This window comes from Lutra lutra, chromosome 11, assembly GCF_902655055.1.
Source record: "Lutra lutra chromosome 11, mLutLut1.2, whole genome shotgun sequence".
Classification (NCBI taxonomy): Eukaryota; Metazoa; Chordata; class Mammalia; order Carnivora; family Mustelidae; genus Lutra; species Lutra lutra.
The window spans coordinates 24,778,862-24,797,153 of NC_062288.1; the positions used below are offsets into that span (position 1 = coordinate 24,778,862).

Sequence of the window (18,292 nt, forward strand, 5' to 3'; positions counted from 1 at the left end):
GGTGGTCCTGGCATCACAGTTGAAGTGTCTTGTGCTACTAATCATGGCTTGCAGAGAGCCTTCCTGCTTGAGCTGCCTCTAAGTGTGGCCTGATAATCTGTCACCTAAGTCTCTCTAGGGTTGTGGTTATCCCGCCTGCCATATGGGCCATGTGGTAGACCCAGTGTCTGTCGTCTTAGTTCCCACACTCCCTGAAAATTGGAAGTACCTTGGTCGGGAAGGCTCAGCCTCAGATACTCCCCTCCCTAAACATGGTGTGGTCATTTTTAGTCTCCATGTTGGTAAGGGGCTCTAGTTAGGATAAAGTAGGGGAAGATAGGGATGGTCATGAAAGTTTTGTTAGTAAAAGTAATTTGCTGTGATTAGATTGTGAGATTTATATGCATGAGTGATGATAAGGGAATGTGGGTTTGAAACAAATGAGATTCAAAAAGATAATTTTATTCAGATTTGATCATGAGAGAGATATGACCAAGTTTTTCTAAATAAATTGCACAATTTTAAGTCAGTGTTATATACAACATAAAAATTTGGAAATTACAGAAATATTTAAAGTATAAAATTGCTTAAGATACAAATATTTAATGCTATACCTCTTTAAATGTTCTTTTTGCACTAGCTGGCCGGTTAGCTCAGTTGGTTAGAGCGTGGTGCTAATAAATATATTTTTTGCATGAATATATATTTACATATAGCTTAAAAAGGTATGTTTGGTTTTCCTCTATAAATTGTTCTTTTTTTGTCAATTTTAATTCATTATGCATTAAATCTATGTTTTGATACTCTTTAATCACTGATATTTTTCCCTATTCTGTACTTTGCCTTTCCACTTCATTTATGGTGATTTAAAAAAAAAAGTTTGTAGGTTTGGGGACTTCTTTGTTTGGTTTATATATATATGTTTACATATTTGCTTATATATTTAAACCTGAACAAATTAAAAAAAATTTATGTCAGTATAAAGTCAAACTCTGTACCAAAGAAACCTAATCTGACCATGGCCTAATGAAGATGGATGCTTATTCCTTCCAGGTAACAAATCTGAGGTTAAGTAGTGTTGAGGTGCTCTCTTTGTATAGGCATTCAGGGACCCAGGTTTCTTCCTTCTTGTTACCCCAGTATTGTCTTATGCCCCTGGGCATTGTCTTAATCCATATAGTTAGAACAAGACCACAGGCATATCTAATTTCTGGCTCATACAAAGGATCAGGAGAGAGATGCCGAGGCTGCATTTTCCTTTTATACACATCATATGCTCTGATGGGAGATGTGGTGATGTTAACCTAGCAGCAAGTAAGGATTGAAAATACAGTCTTTAGCTGTCATGTTCTCAGCCAGTACTCCTATTACAATAGAAGAGAACCTGTTTTAATGGGCAATCACAAGCTCCCACCACACTTTTTTTTTTTTTCTTTCCAGTCCAGAATTCTCCCTTTTCGTAGTTCATGGACATATTGCTACGTTTTTTCATACTTTCTTCATGGTGTATTTCCTTCCTGCCTGCCAGAAAATGTGTTTATTGTATTCCTGCCATGTGCTAAGTATAGGAGAAAGCTTTGGGGATATTGTAAAAAAAAAAATCACTGGGGGTGCCTGGATGGCTCAGTTAGTTAAGCATCTGACTTTGTCTGGGGAGCCTGGGTTGGGAGGGGCTCCCTGCTCAGCGGGAGTCAGTTTCTCCCTCTCCCTCTGCCCCTTCCTCTGCCGCTCCCTCCACATCTTCCCCTCCCTCCGCTGTCCCCTTACTGCTCAGGCTCACTGTCTCAAATAAACAAATAAAATCTTAAAAGCAAAACAGGGCTTACTTTCTTCATAGCTTATAGTTCAGACTTTAAATCAGCGATTCTAGGAGTGATCCATGGACCCTGGGGTCTCTGAGACCATTTTCATAATAATACTAAGATGTTGCTTGCCTTTGTAATTGTGTTGTTCTTTGTTATGATAGTTCCAAAATACTAATCGGTTAAACTACCAAGTCAAGTCAGTGGACCTAAATTGTACCAGTAGTCTTTGTAGTCTTCACTACTATGCACTTGTGATAAAAAATGCTGAAGTTGTAAAAATCAGTATTTTTATGAAATCATGACCATTAGGTAATGTACGTGTAATACACAGTGTAACCAAACAGGAGGTGTGCCCAAAGGACTTTGCCATGTTCCAAAGCATGTTGCTTATCTTGAGGAAAAACAGTTGTGTGGTTGCTTGAGTTGTGATTTGAACTAGTTGCTCTTTTCTTGGAATACCACTTAGACTTGAAAGGAATTATGGTTAGTCCTACTTTGGGATTTGGCAGAGTTAGTCACTTCAAAGAAAACAGCTAACAGTGTTAGTTGCCAATAATAAAATTAGAGATTTTGAGCAAAAAAATTTTTTTGAAATTAAAAAAATGTATCCCTGGCACTGAGAGCCTGATATCTTCCCAAGACCTAGACTCTTTAGTGATGAAATTACAGGTAATATTAAAAAGGTAATTAAATAAATACATATACTGTAGGTAATATATATTCTTCTTACTATGTCATTACCATTTTGTATTGAAAATACATCAATATTGAGTTCTGCAGAGCTCAGCGAACTAATTTCCAAATCAGACATGGGTAAAATGCCCATCCAAGTACAAGGGAGACATATGAACTTTAAACTCTCAGAAGTATGAACAGTTCATAGAAATGCATTATTAACCAGTCTTCAAGCTACCCTTTTCAAATTTTGATATAGAATCGAAGAAGACTACCCACAGTTATCTATACATGCTATGAAATTGCTCTTTCCTTTTCTAACTACACAATTATGTGAAAACAGATTTTCTTTATATACGTCAACCAAAGTAATAAGTAATTGCACCATATTAAATGCAGAAGTATATATTAGAATAGAGAAGCCAGCTTCCTTTTAATAAGCTGTTTGCAGAAATGTAAGACATTACTTATCTCACATTTGAAGGGAGGAGGAAGATACAGTTAATGTTTTTTGTAGGTAGTCAACAATTAACTGACTACAGTTACTCTGATCACTAATCAAGAAAAAAATGTGACCCTTCTTGGGGTTCCTGGGTGGCTCAGTTGGTTATGTGACTACCTTCGGCTCAGGTCATGATCCCAGCCCAGGGTCCTATGATTGAGCCATTCTTGCTCAGTGTCATAGTATGGAACCTATTTCAAGCATGAAAGCCTTAGGAATTAGTTTTATTGAGAGTTAACAATGAGAAAGTTGGCCATTTGGAGAGTCTAAATTTTGGTGTTTATAGTCATTATCCAGTTATCATTATATCCTGGAATACCAGATATGTCCCATAAATATGTATATATTTACTTAAATAAGTTTAGAGGCTTTTTATAGGTAAGTAAAAAGGATTTTTAGGCTACCTAGAAATCCTCCTTGTAAACGTATCAGAGGAAAAAGAAAAAACAAACAAAAAAAACACTTGTTTTTGAATAAGCATTGAACCAGTGTGGTGTATATTAGAGGCAGTGCACTAAGATCTTGCCAAGACAGAAAGGAATCTCCTCCCTTTATATAGCCAAATGGATACAACGTACTACATACCTGTTTTCAAGTTAGACCTAACTAGTGCTTAAGAGGCTTGACACCTTATGCACACAGTTCATTGGGTAGATCATTGGTGTTAGCTAATTGGCCTTATCTGGAGGAGAAACATATCTCTTATCTTTATGACAGGAGGTAGTTTTGCATCTTGGAGCAAGGCACCCATCCAAGTTAGACCCCTACCCTTCTACAGAAACTGGGAGATAGGGGTGCTCTCTTCTTTGATGTTCACATTTCAAAGAAGTGGCTCCCAATCTCTTGAGAAGGATGTTTTGGGTTATAAAGCTGACCAAAAAAAAAAAAGCCTATTTGTTTTCTAAAATATGTGCACACACACATTTGAAAGAGAGGAAAAGTATTTACAATTATAATTTTTCTCAAGTAAATGTTCTAAGGACAAGGAGGGGAGGGTTATCTTTCCCCTTACTTTCAACAGGTTTAATTAAGCCTCATATTTTTAATTTATATTTGCCCTCACACCTTCTTTATTGCTTCTGTCGTAAATATAAGGACCTTAATCTTGTTGATTGTGTGGCTGCAGTGTGATAAACAAAAGTGACTTTACATGTAATTTGGTTTTATTCCAGTTTGAATTAAATTATACTGTAGCTTTATTCACTATAAAAATTTGAAGTTGTTAAATTCCACATAACATTTAGGATTCCTTAAAAGTAGAGTTGGTAGCCCAGGAATTCAGAATAAGATAATGAAATTGCCATCTTAATAGCTGAATAGCCTCTGATATTGGGCAGCTTAAATCCTGAAGCCAGGAGAATTGGATGAAGAACCTTCTTGCGGGGGCGCGGTATTTGTTTTCTGAAGTCAGAGGTACTTTGCTTTTAAACTGTTTGCAGTTAAAAGTTTAGATTTCCTATACTGCTCCTTAACAAAATCAGGGGCAGACACTATTTGATTATTATTTTTTAAATGGCAAATTATATAATTCTAGTCTAGAATTAAAATCTATCTAACCAAGTTTCCTTTACTTAGATACTGTTTGTGTTTTGGTTCCTTCCCCCTACTTGTCCTTGCTTGATGTGTTTCCCTTTCCTGAATCTCTTTGTTGACCTTCAACCGCCAGGAGTTTCCTCTTGGTGTTACCATGGTGATGCTCTCTGACTTTCCACCATCTGTCTGTGCGTTACCATCAGAGGCTGAACTCTGCTTCATACTCCTGCTGAGCTTACTCTTTGCCCTCAGAGAAGCAGTTTTCTATTAGCCACTTCCTCCTTACAGAGAGATCTGAAGGAGTGGTGGCAGGGGGTGGTGCCTGAATGGTGCAGTCAGTTGGGTGTCCCACTCTTGGTTTCACCTGAGGTCATGATCTCATGGTCATGAAATCAAGCCCTGTGTTGGGCTGCACGCTGAGCACAGAGTCTGCTGGAGATTCTCCCTCACTCTCTGCCCCTCCTGCTTATGCTTGCTCTCTCTCTGTCTCTCTCTGAAATAAATAAATTTTTTTTTAATTTTTTTTTAATATTTTTATTTATTTGACAGAGAGAGAGAGATCACAAGTAGGTGGAGAGGCAGGCAGAGAGAGAGAGAGGTGGAAGCAGGCTCCCCACTGAGCAGAGAGCCTGATACGGGGCTCGATCCCAGGACCCTGGGATCATGACCTGAGCTGAAGGCAGAGGCTTTAACCCACTGAGCCACCCAGGTGCCCCTGAAATAAATAAATTTTTAAAAAGAGAGAGGCCAAGGGGCCTTTTTGGTGATCCCACCTTTGACCTTATAGTGACTTTATAGCGCATTAGCTTACTAGTCTACCATGACTATATTGTACACATTCTTGCCCTTTGGGAGTAAAATCTCCCTTCCTAGTACTCTGAAGTCTGTCTCATTTGACAGTGACCAGCTTGTTGACAGTTACTTTGTAGATGATTTAGTCATCTTGACCAGCCTGGTGTTGTGACCACAGTGGCCACACACTTTGCTCTTTTCATACATGTTCTATATTCCTTGTTTCTCCTTGAGAGAAGGGTGCTTCCAAGCCTTTTTAATGCCACTTCTGGATTTAAGGGGAAGACACTAGCTGTCTAATTGAGTATTACTAGTAAAATTCACTTTTTTCCTTTCCCCTGCCTGTCCACTAGGTCTGAGATTTCTTCTTCTTCTTCTTCTTCTTTTTTTTTTTTCCAAATAATACTGCTTCCTGTCAGTGTCTCAAACGTGATTATACTGAGATTTTTGAGAATGACCTTTAACTCTTTCCTGTATGCTGTGTGGAAAGAATACCAGTATTTAGTATATTGGAACCCTGATCATGTAGCATTTCTGATTTTCCTATTAGGAGTCTCTGCATGGAAGTGAGAATTGAAAACTAATTACATAAAATTGCTAAGCTTTGAAACTCTTCAGCATTTCTGCCTCTAGGATATCTGTTCCTCAAAGAGCACCTTGTGACTAGCAAATAAATTAGGTAAAAATCCAATTAATAATACTCCCATTCTCAATCTTTAATGTTAAAGAGATTTGAGGATATTTTGCATCACAAGCCATTGACTTAAGATGATCATTGCAAAGGAAGCTAAGTGTCCCTGCTATCAATTATTTTAAGAGATGTGAAGTGTACTAGAACCTAAAGATAATGTCAGGAAATTTTTTTTTCTTATTAAAATTCTTGTCTGTATATACATAGTTAAACTGGTAGTTTTTTTGTGTTTTTTTTTTTTTGTTTTTTTCCTTTTTTTCACTATTTCTGATTTTACCCCATTTGGCTCTCAGACCTAACTGGCTTATATCATGTGAGCCTTTCTGGGCCTTTCAGTTGTTGACCTGTTTCACTGAGAGAACGATCCTTGGGTGGCTTTTCATCAGAGCTCACTATACCAATGGAATCCCCACTTCTGTGTATGGTTACAGGGATTTAGAAGGTCTCATCATTACAGCATGGCTGCTGCTGACTCAGTTTGCATTTCCGTAGAAACCAAGAGGGCCTTGTCAAGATAGCCCCTGCTGCAAACTACCTAGGGCATGTTAGTTGGGTGGATCTCTCTTGCATGAGAGAAATAAATGTGTGAGTCACAATGGCTACAGTGGTGCTTTTCACAGAGCCAAGTACACTATTGTTGATTAATAAATAATGGGTTGTTTATCTTGGAATTGTTTTTATTGGCAGATGCCCTGAAACATTCAAAGGCTGTCTGTAAATGAAGAATGCCCTCATTGTTTATTCAGCTCCTGCTTTTCTACTTAATGTGCTGGTATCTTGGGAAAATTTCTTGGATATCAAATCACAAGTAAAATTTAAGCAGCTTTACCCGCCCCAGATTTTCAAATAGGCCATTTAACTATGATCTGTTCTCACATACCTCTGATGATTTGGGATTGTGTGTGTGTGTGTGTGTGTGTGTGTGTGTGTGTGTGTGTGTAGCTAGAGGGGATGGGGTGAAGGGAACGAAGCCCAGAAGTTTGCTCTCTGATTGTAACAGGCACAAGTAGCTTAAATAAATTTAGGTACATTTCTGGTTGATTTTGTGTCTAGCACAAGTTAGCTGCTAAGAATTCAAGAAATATTGCAGAATTCAAGAAACATGTGCAGAGTGAGGGGTGGCAGGGATCCTGGGGGAGTGGGTCAGGAAAAGGTGGTTGATGAAGGGGTAAATTCATGGTTGATGGAGGATAAGCCGGGTGGCAAGAAGCAGCAGAGCAAATTAAATTTTGGCAGGGGAAACAATGTTTGAAGGTTTGTGGTGTGATCACAGTAGGTGTTCTTGGAACTATAAGGTATTCGGTCCTGCTGGATCACACAGCACTGGAGGAAGGGCCCCGGGAAAATGGGGATATGGGGCCCGATAATACAAATCCTGGCTATGTCTCTGAAACCGTGATAAATACCTCTGTGATAAGTAGCCCTGGCCAAAGACAACACGAAGGGAAGTGATGGACTTGTCATATTTTCTTTGTTTTGTGTCCTGTGCTCAGATGTTCTCTGCAGCATCTGGCTCTCAGAAGGAGCCTGACAAGTAATTGATATAATGTGATACGTGAAGACCAGTTACTGTTAAATGTGAAGGATAGGAGGGCTCTCCCTTTACAAAGGGCCATTTGATTGGTAATATTTTTATGTTATGATGGCATAATTCTAGGGACCCAGACTGTGAAGAGACCTTGCATATGTAGAAAGGGAAGGAGTGTTTTGAAAGTGGTTTATGACTTGCATGATAGGGAGGCTAGAAGAACATGGGGGAGACATTTCTGTCCTACATCCCGTTGCATCCCCCATGCTAGCCAGTTATGTTGGCTGTTTGTTAGAGGTTTAATGATGCTGGTTGGACATATATTGCATGAGACACAGCTCTTGCAGCATAATATTTTTCAATTATTCGTTATATGGCTTCTTGGCACCACTGCCCTCCACTTCATTCTTAGGAAGAAGCAAAGGTTAAAATTAGGATAACTGACCAAACAGAACATCTTTCAAGACAGAGCAAAATTTTGAATAAAACTAATTTATAGTACTTTAAGTTATAGAAGATTGAATTTTTTAATGGTTTAGAGAATGCACACAACAATAAAAGCATTTTTTTTTTTTTTCAGTTAAGTTGAAGTATTGTGAAGTAATAAACTGGTGGGACCCTTTTTGACAGTTTTTCTATATGTTATATGTTAAAGATTGTTTTGATATAGGGACTCCTGGGTGGCTTAGTCGGTTGGGCATCTGGCTCTTGGTTTTGCTCAGGTCATGATCTCATGGATTGTGGGATCGAGCCCCGTATTAGGCTCTTCACTCAGCGGGGATTGTCCTTCTGCCCCTCCCTACAGACAGACACACACACTCTCTCTCTCCCTCCCTTTCCCTTTCTCGCTCAAAAGAATAAATCCTTTTGAAAAAAGGTTGTTTTGATATACAATAAAATTTAGCTGTAAGAGAAGATGTGTGTGTGTGTGTGTGTGCGCGCGCGCGCGTGCACACACTCATTAATGTGCTGTGTTGAGGGGGTTGGATATGTGTAAGTGATGAAGTTAAAAATCCTTTATTTTACTTTTTTTAGGTGCTGGTGAATCTGGGAAAAGTACAATTGTGAAGCAAATGAAGTAAGTAGATTGAAAACATTAAATTTGTTTTTTATGTTTAACTGTACCCTTCCATCAAAGGAAGTAAGTGTTGTTTTGCCTTTTTTTTTTTTTTTTTTTCCTTTTGTCCCATTAGAATTATCCATGAAGCTGGTTATTCGGAGGAGGAATGTAAGCAGTACAAAGCAGTGGTCTACAGCAACACCATCCAGTCGATCATTGCCATCATCAGGGCCATGGGGAGGTTGAAGATCGACTTCGGTGACTCAGCTCGGGCGGTGAGTTTTTAAATTCATTATAACAGGCCTGATGAGTAGCAAGAATAACTTACATGATAATACCAGACTACGTAACACAGATTTATTTACTGTGTCAAGACCATTTTATAAAAGGAGTCAAAATGATAGTAGTGAGTGAAGGGAGTCAGAAGCTTTAGAAGTGATAACCCAAGAATATATAGCATTGTGTAATCTCTTTATACCTAGAATTGTTTCCTTATCCATCAGATGATTTGGACAGTATTTTCTATGTAACGTGTGATACTGGGTACTCCTGTATCTCCATAGTGATTCTTGGTAGTTACTGCTGAGTTTAATGCTGACTCTTCAGAATTTGTTTTCATAATCTGAAATGCTGAAATGATCTAATTATTTGTATTTATGCCCAGCTTAAAAAGCAGTCTAATCTCCTATAATGAAAATGGTATAAAATCTTGCCTGTCTTTTGAATAGGAAAATATTGGCTGTTAGAAAATGTGGATCAGGATTTTGGAGCTAAAGGGATGGGGACCTTAGGAGAAAAGCTAGTCCCACCCCTTTATTTGATCAGTAAAAACACTGGAACCCGACATGACAGAAAGATTGCCATATGGTTAGTGGGAACGGGGCACCGGGCTGGCGCTTCCTCATTTGGTCCAGTAACTCATTTTGCATTTGATCACAGCTTCCCTGGCCTAGTTCTTCCGACACTTTTTTCTTCATTTCACCCCACCCAGTTGTTTGCTTAATCTCCTTTATTTAAAGTTTTATTATTTGTGTGTGGTTTTTTTCTTCAGTGATTTATTTTTAATAACTGATAAAACTTAACCCTTCCACAAACCTTTAACTGAAATTCTAGCTTAAATTTTGATTTTTTTTGGGTACAGAGTAGGTGTCTTATTACTATTACTACTACAGTTTTTTATAGTCCCTTGTATTTTATGTATTCAGTATATATGTGTATGTGTGCATGTGTGTGCGTGCTTGCTGTCTCCCTGCTAATACTATGAGGAGTTTCTGTATTGAGACTGTAACTTTTCCTTTTTGTCTTCATAGTGTCTGGTAGAAAAAAAATTTTTTTTTTTAACTTTGAGACTCAATTTGTTCTTAATAGGAAAAAAATAAAAGCATTATGAGAAAAGATATATTGGGGAAATTTAAAATAACCCTTTTTTTAATATAAGTTACTCTAACATTTCTTTGTCAGTTATTGATCCATATTAATTTACTAAGCTTTATCTTTTAAACAAAAATTTAAAAACTTAGCATAATGAATTAAAATGTTCAGGCAGATTTCAAGATTATTTTGAATAATAATTCATTACCTTATAATCTTTTCTGGAAGAAGATTTGATCATATTCAGACATTTCTGCCTAATCTACTGTTCATAGAATCTTTTTTTATCTTTGATCGATTCATTTATCATTTATTCATTCAGCAAATGCTTTTTGAGCTCTTAATCTTACAGCAGACTACCACCTTGAAGAAGAAATGGATATAGATTGTACTTCACGCCAGTTCCAGTTATGGTGATTTAAATCGTCCATCCCAAAACATAGATGGCATTCTACATTTAGATGTTATATGTGATTATTAGTTCGGTTTTGTAGCCTCCCATTTTCTGAGGCAATTGAAGGGCCAGTGCAAGCAGTATTTTGTGGAGTCTCTTTATTTCCTGTTTTTCTCTCAAGGACTGAAGGACAGAATTGACTGGGAATAACTGCTCTGTCGCCACAGACTTCAAAAAAATATTTATTTTTTACTGGTTTTCTGATGCTTTGAAATCTACATGTGGGACTTCTTTTCTCCTCTTTGTTTCACTTAGTGGCAGTTTGAATCACTCTTCTTAGACTCTCTAGCTGTAGCCTAGTAACTGTTTGCCTCCTACCTTCAGACTCTTCCTTCTGTTTGCTTTAGCCATTGTTACTAACTCCTTCACACAGATGTCTTCATGCTCTCACATTGCTCTTGATGGTCTGCCCCATGTCTTCTTTTTTTCATTTTCATTTTAATTTTCTAAAGATTTTATTTATTTATTTGAGAGAGAGAGAGAGAGTGAGAGAGAGCATGAGAGGGGAGAAGGTCAGAGGGAGAAGACTCGATGTGGAGCTGGGAGCCTGATGCAGGACTCGATCCCGGGACTCTGAGCTGAAGGCAGTTGCTTAACAAACTGAGCCACCCAGGCACCCTGCCCCATGTCTGCTTGTGTTGCCTTGCATCTGATTAAGCCTTAAATACTTGGAGGCTTTTGGAATTGTGCTAAGAAATAACAGAGATGCACTAAACATGGCCTAGACTTGAGGAAGGGACATGAAGCTGGATATTGAAACGTGTAAGACTTTCCTAGACAAAAATAAAGAAAAAGCATTCCATAAATAAGAAACAGTATAGTGAAAGGCTGAATATATTTCTGTTTCTAAAGTACCAATTCTTGGAACTGTTATCCCTGAACTGGAGGATAACCGTATATTTAATTTTGATGGGAAGCACAGATGTCCTTTCAGAAAGAAAGTGACATGAATAATCTTTTCTAACAACTGTGCATCAGTGTTTACCAGAGTCTCGCCAACTTAGATATTATCTGCACTCTAATTTTTAATATCCCGTGCCTGAAAAATATTGTCTTCCTTTTTTTCTTTTTTAGTTTTTATTTTCCTGATTGTTGGTGAGATGGGAAATCTTTGTCTTTCTCTCTTTCTTCTGTGAATTCCTCTTAGTATTTTTCACTCAATTCTGTTAAATTACTTGTTCTTTTTACATTCATTCTCTTTAATATATTTATGTATTTAATTTATATTTTAAAATTGTATATTTAATAAATTTTTTTTAGTTTTTTGAAATAGTAGTTATGCTGTTTTAAAACTTAATTTTTTTTGCAATCAATTCTGACTTCTCTGTTTTTAGCATAGATTTTGTTCAAGTTATAGTTATTTTCTAAACTACTCTTACTTTTCTAGAATGTTTATTGTTTTATTCTTTAGATTTATCACTTCACCCATCTGGAAATGTTATTTGTGTCTCTTGGTAGGTGGGACCTAAGTATATTTTATAATCTGATCATCCCTTGCCTTACAGCCATTTATTAAATATTCCATTCCTCAGTGAGTTGAAAATGCTGCTTTAGCATCAAATTGGATGTGTTTCTGTACTCCATTTTTCCCCTATTGATGCATTTTTTTTTCCAGATTGGTCACTTATTGATTACTTTGCCTTTATAAGTTTCTTTCATTATAATAATATGGAAATGGGCACCTAGGTGTCTCAGTTGGTTAAGCGTCTGCCTTTGGCTCAGGTCATGATGCCGGGGTTCCTGGGATTGAGTCCCGCATCGGGCTCCTTGCTTAGCAGGGTGTGTGCTTCTTCTTCTACCCCCTCCCCCTGCTTGTAATCTCTCTCGCTCTCTAATAATAAATTAAAAATCTTTTAAAAAATAACAATATAGAAATAATAACATTCACCTGGGAGGGTTGTGAGGAATAAGGACATAATAAACATCAAGCATTTACCACATGCCTTTGTCATAATAGCTGCTCTTTAAATGTTTGTTGCTACTGTTGTTGCCATTTGTAATTATTATGCAACTATCATTCTTGTCAGAATCAGTTTATTTTAGTTCCTATTGTCTCACAGGGTTAATTGGTATTTGGCAGGTAAGAGCACTTATCCCATTGTTCTTTTACCAAAGTGTGAAGGCGATTATGCATTTCTCTTCCAGGTGAACTCGAGTATCAACTTAATGCCCCACTTCCCTGATGTAACAAAACAAAACAAAAAAGTCTGTTGGTATCTTGATTCGGATTACACTTTAGTGTGTAGGTTAATTTGATGAGAATTAACTAAAAAGATGTAAAATTTTCAGAGATGGTGACTAATTTGCTGTGGAATACTTCATATTTGGAAGTTTTCAGATTTGCAAAGCAGATTACACATTAGTTACTTAAAATCAGAGGAAACAAAATTGTTTTCTAGGATGGCATAGAGTGATCAGATTTCATGCTGATTATCCTTTCAAAACTCTCAGAATGAGTGTCTGTGGATGATAAATTATTGTTTCTAATAATGTGAAGTTAGGGAGGCATTAGGGAGGGGCCTGTTAGCATTTCTTGGTCACTGCACCATTTAAAACAGCGCTACTCTAAGTGTGGTTCATGGATCCGTGTCCACAAGCATGCACACGAGATGAATTCTGAAATTAAGGGTAAGCACTTCGGTTCATAGTAATTGGCAGAGTAATTTATATGCTAACTTTGATAGTTTAAGAAAATGGGTTTATATTTTATGTGGCATAAATCTTATTTTTCTAATGCTAATAGTTCTGAAATAGTTGGGAAATAAAACACAAGACTGGTCCTTTATCACATATAGTTTAAGAAGTACTTACTTGAAATAATTCAAGTACTTACTTGAAATAAAATATCTTAATATCTAAGATATAAGGAGCAGAAAACCTTGCTTGAATTGACTGAAATTTTGAGCACCCTTTTCCCCCAGGCTTCAGCATGCTCCCATATAATGGCCGCTTTTCTGTTTCTCTAATTTTGTAGTTTATTTCATTAGTTAGTTTCTGTCTCTCTGCCTGCATTGCCAGATTGCCTTTGAGAAAAGTTGTATCAATTTACTGTCCTGTCCCGTTTACTAGAGTGCCTTTTCTTAGCCCCCTGAGTAACCAACATTTAGAAGTCTTATTGTCAAAAAATATTGGCTAATTTATTAGTAAATCTTATCTCAATTTAATTTGCATTTTCAATTTTTAGCAAATTGCACAGTTTTCTGTCTCTTTATTAATTGTATTTTTCTATCTTTGTGTCAGTGACCTATTTTATGCCTTACTCATTTAATTCTTGGAGTCTTCGAGTTTTGATGATCTGTGTATGTGTTGTTTATGTGTTACATGTTTATGTGTTGTTTGTGTGTACATAATGTGTTACTCCTTTGTCCACTAATAGAAATTTTCTCTCACGTTTTGTTTACTGCCTTTAATCTTAATGGTGTTTGGTTTTTAAATCTTGTTCTGTTTAATTTGTTCTTGTGTTTAAATCTAGAAAATCTCAGATTTACTAAATATTCATTTTAAATGTTTTTAGGGAGTCAGTTTTAACATTATTCTTGTATTTATCCTTTAATCACTCCAAAACGTTGTTTTATGAATAGGGTTAAGAGCTACATTATTTCTTTTTTTGTCTTCAGATGGCTATTTAATTAGTAGAGTTTTTTTGTTTGTTTTTGTTTTGTTTTTTTTATAATCCTATCCTTTCCTACTAATTTACCTTGCCACCTATATCATATAATAAGTTCAGATTTGGGGTTTTTTTTTCCTCCCTATTGATCTGCTTTAATACCAGAGTGTTCTATATACTTACCCTAGTTTATTTCTACTTGTTATTTTTCCAGATAAATTTTTGAGTTGGTTTTTTATTCTGGCTTATGTTTGAGAACTAAGAGGTTGTTACAGGATTATAGTATTTTTCATTCTAAGGAATATTGATTTATGTATGGGGCAAAGTAGAATTAACCTTTATTTGAAATACAATATGTGCCTCTCCAGCACTGTATTTTTTCTGTTTCCCTCAATTCATACATTAGGTAGCACATGTTTTTATATCTCTTTTGACAGCAGGTTCTATTGTCCATCCAAGAAACACTAAAACATTTTTTATTTTATTAACTTGAAAATAAAAAGTAGACATATTTACAGGATTCATAAATGTATGTATAAAAGTTATATTTGTCTAACATTTATTGTAATCTCCTTTCTTGATATAAAGAAGCTCATGCTCACTACAATTTAGTAAAATTTTGCTCTCTGCAAATTAGTTAAAATTAACAGATTATTTTATTTTTAGGCTCCCCCCACCCTGTTAAGTAGTGCTATGGGAAAAAAGAAAAATGACTTCCTATTTCCTTGCTTCAGTCATTTTAACTTTGATTACATTTGTGTTTCTAGGGGGGGAAATGTTTTACATTTGTGTATTTCTTAAAGCAGTTCTTTTTTTTTTTTTTAAGATCTTTATTTGAGAGAGAGAGTGAGAGTGTGTGCCATTGAGAGTCAGGGGAGGGGCAGAAGGAGAGGGAGAGAGAGAATCTCAAGTAGACTCCCTGCTGAGTGTGGAGACCCATGGGGGTCTTGATCTTACACCCTGAGATCATGACCTAAGCTGAAACCAAACTTTGGCCACTTAACCGATTGAGCCACCCAGGTGGCCCCAGTACAGTTCTTGAAATGTCTGGGATTGGCACCATGAGCCATGGGGGTGGTATGGGGACTCCACTATTCTCAGATTTTCCTTAAAGGTATACTAACTTCGATAAAAGTGGTATAGTTGTGTTAAATTTTGGGGGTGATTATTTCCTATAGACATGTGGTAGATTAAATATATGAGTAGTTCTCATATGTGGTATTCAGTATTGTTAACTAATGTTATTAATTAAAAAATAGAGCTAAGTCACTGGAACAAAAGATTCCTATACATGTATTAATCAGGACATCAATATATCATCCTTGTGGCCGGAAATTTAGAATTGTCACTATTTTTAAGACTCCTTTATCGTATTATTTAGTCTGTATTATAAGAGGGCTTTCTGATGTCTTCTGTTTAAACCCCTAATCTCATTCATGAATTTTCTCTGCTGTATTACCATAAATAATTATCTAGTCTTTGCTTAAAAATTTCAGTCTCTCACTCCCCCTCACCCCATCCCCCGTTTTCTTTGGATGGCTTTGTTAAAAAGTGCTCTTAAAAAATTGAAATCTGATATCCTTTGATGCCTTAAGAATTCATAGAAGCTTTATGCCTACTAATGAAGTCTCTTATCTTTAATGATCCTTACTTAATACGTCAGAAGACAGCTGTCACAGTCCCTCCGTCTTCCCTTCTCCAGCCCAGAAGGACTCTTCCTAATTCTCATAAAGTGGGTGTCAGCTTGGAATAAAATGTGCTATCACTAAATACAGCATGCCAAGTGTTCCCTGACCATCAGTGGGAAAAGAGGCCCTATGACGTGTCTCCTGACACACAAGCATTTCATAACTCCTTTCTGAGTTCCCAGAGCACACAGTTATGTGACTTGGAGTGTACATTCTCTCCACCATCTGATTTTCTTTTCATTCTTAGTAGCTTGAAAACATATTAACGTGGCACACCCAATTATTTTTCCTTGCTACTCAGAAATTGCCTGGCAAACAACATTTCTTTCAACAACACAAAAGACTACCCATCTACCTATATTACTTTACTAACCTGTATCCCTTCTGATTAAGCTTCAGTCTTTTCTTCAGTAAGCAGAATCTTTTTTCTATCCTCTATCAGGCTGTTTTGGTACCCTCATCTTTTGCTTTCTAAATGTTCTTAAATAACACTATTTTACATAAATTTTGAAAAGACCTAATTCCATGGTCAGGTGGGATCATTGCTACATTGTACAGTGTTAACAGTTATCTTGCCTTGGGCTATGGCTGCTTACTAGTTGCTTGCTGGTAGGTGTGATTGGGTGACCAATTACCTGTGAAACTTAAATTTTTTTTTTTAAGGTTTATTTATTTATTTATTTGACAGATAGAGATCACAAGTAGGCAGAGAGGCAGGCAGAGAGAGAGGAGGGAGCAGGCTCCCCGCTGAGCAGAGAGCCCCATGTGGGGCTTGATCCCAGGACCCTGCGATCATGACCTGAGCCGAAGACAGAGGCTTTAACCCACTGAGCCACCCAGGTGCCCCACCTATGACACTTTTAAAAGAAGTTGCCCAACTTCTCTGTGCCCCGGGGTCTTTTTATACCAAACACAAATTTAGGTAGAATAATTACTAGGGTAACTTCCTGCTTAAATTTATTACCGTAAAGCTCATCCACAGACATCTGATAATGTCCTCCTAATGACATGGAAGTGAATATTCTAAGTAGTTTTTCAAGGAAGAGAGACTATTTTACATTTTGTGAAGAAGATAAATTTTTGAATGCAACAGAGATAGTATATAAATATACTTCCAACGTTTCTCAGGTCTTTTCTTCAGGCTTCTTCCTAGAAGGATTGAAGAGAATGTGATCTTATGGCCCATACTAGAGGGCATTAGTGTTTTCTATCGAGAAATTGTATTGAAATTGAATAATTATATCATAAGGCAAGCTGATTAAAATTACTAAGTGAAGAGTACTTTTCTGAAATGGATAGAGAAAATTATGTTTGATGTTATTTAGTTAATAACCAAATTTAGAAATTTCTCATATAAGGTAGTTATTTGAAAAAGTGAATAATTGTTTACTGTGGTTAGGTAAGTGGTGCTAAAAGTGACTTGAAACTATATTATGTTGGTTTTTTTTTATTAAGGCTGTTGTGCATGTGTTATTTGCTTGCATGCATTTCTCTTGTGATTTACTAAAAAGGGAAACATATGCTTGAATAATAAGTTCCCATGCTGGGTTACTTAATTATTTTTCACTATGGGTTCTATCTGGAAAAAAAAAAGTTTCACAAATTGGCAGCAGAATGAATTCATACTATCAGCTAGTACTCTTTGCTCTCCTGTGTCACCAAAAATTTCTCTACTGTGTACTTTGTCATTATGTGTGTCATCACTTTATAAACATTTACCATAGTACTTTGGGAAAACACCCCTTGAGAAAAATTAGGGATTGTCCACCCAATTAACATAAAGCTCTAAGTCTTAGGGTACAGGGAACCTCTGTGAAGTTAGCAGCTTCACATCTCCCCTATTTTTGGATTAACTGTGTTTTTACCTGAAAACTAGAGTTGTGTGATCCAGCACTGTAGTTTTTATAGAGTATTGAAAATGTATCTCTAAATAAATAAATAAATAAATAGAAAATGTATGTAAACAGAATTGAGATGTGCTATCTGTATAAAAGAAATGCCAGATTTTGAAGATGAAATATGAATAAAAATATGAATTATCTCAATAATTTTATCTTGATTACATTTTGAAACATTTATGTATAGGTTGAAGTATCTTGTTACATTTTACCTTCTTAAAAAAAATGGTTAGTAGAAAATTTAGAATTGCACCAGTGTCTCATGTTATATTTCCTTTGGACAGCCCTAACCTAATGTGCTTGATTACTTATGGATCAGAATGATTTAAGTATTTGTAGTCTCAAAACTTAAGGAAAATTTAATTAACTTGATATGCAGCAGTCCTTCATTTAAAATATTTTGCATGCTGTCTTCAACATGTATCGTGAGCATTTCTGCTTCATAGCTATGTTTATTTTGTTTCCTGTGCCTGCATTAACAAACACCTGTCCCCACCTCCTGGCCCACTGATTTTAATGTATACACACTTCAGGGTCTCTAGAAAATTTCAGATCATTCTGTGAAACTTTTTCTTACTCCACGTTGGTTTTTCCCCTCTGAGTTTCTTTTGCTTCTATAGAAACTATTGGAAAGCCAACATTTAATGAGATTCTATTTTAAAATAATCTCTAATGGTATTAGTGTGCCTCTTAGAAACATTTTGGGTGG

General features: G+C 36.4%; 1 protein-coding gene across 3 annotated transcripts in view; it reads left to right on the forward strand.

The window, feature by feature from the left end:
* The window catches only part of GNAI1 (G protein subunit alpha i1), an 83,493-nt gene that overhangs the window by 45,563 nt on the left and 19,638 nt on the right, over positions 1–18,292 (forward strand). For all 3 annotated transcript variants that reach the window (XM_047696139.1, XM_047696138.1, XM_047696140.1), the window contains 2 exons: positions 8,541–8,583; positions 8,699–8,840. In XM_047696139.1, coding sequence (XP_047552095.1) covers positions 8,541–8,583; positions 8,699–8,840 — 185 coding nt within the window. The remainder of the gene's footprint in view (positions 1–8,540; positions 8,584–8,698; positions 8,841–18,292) is intronic.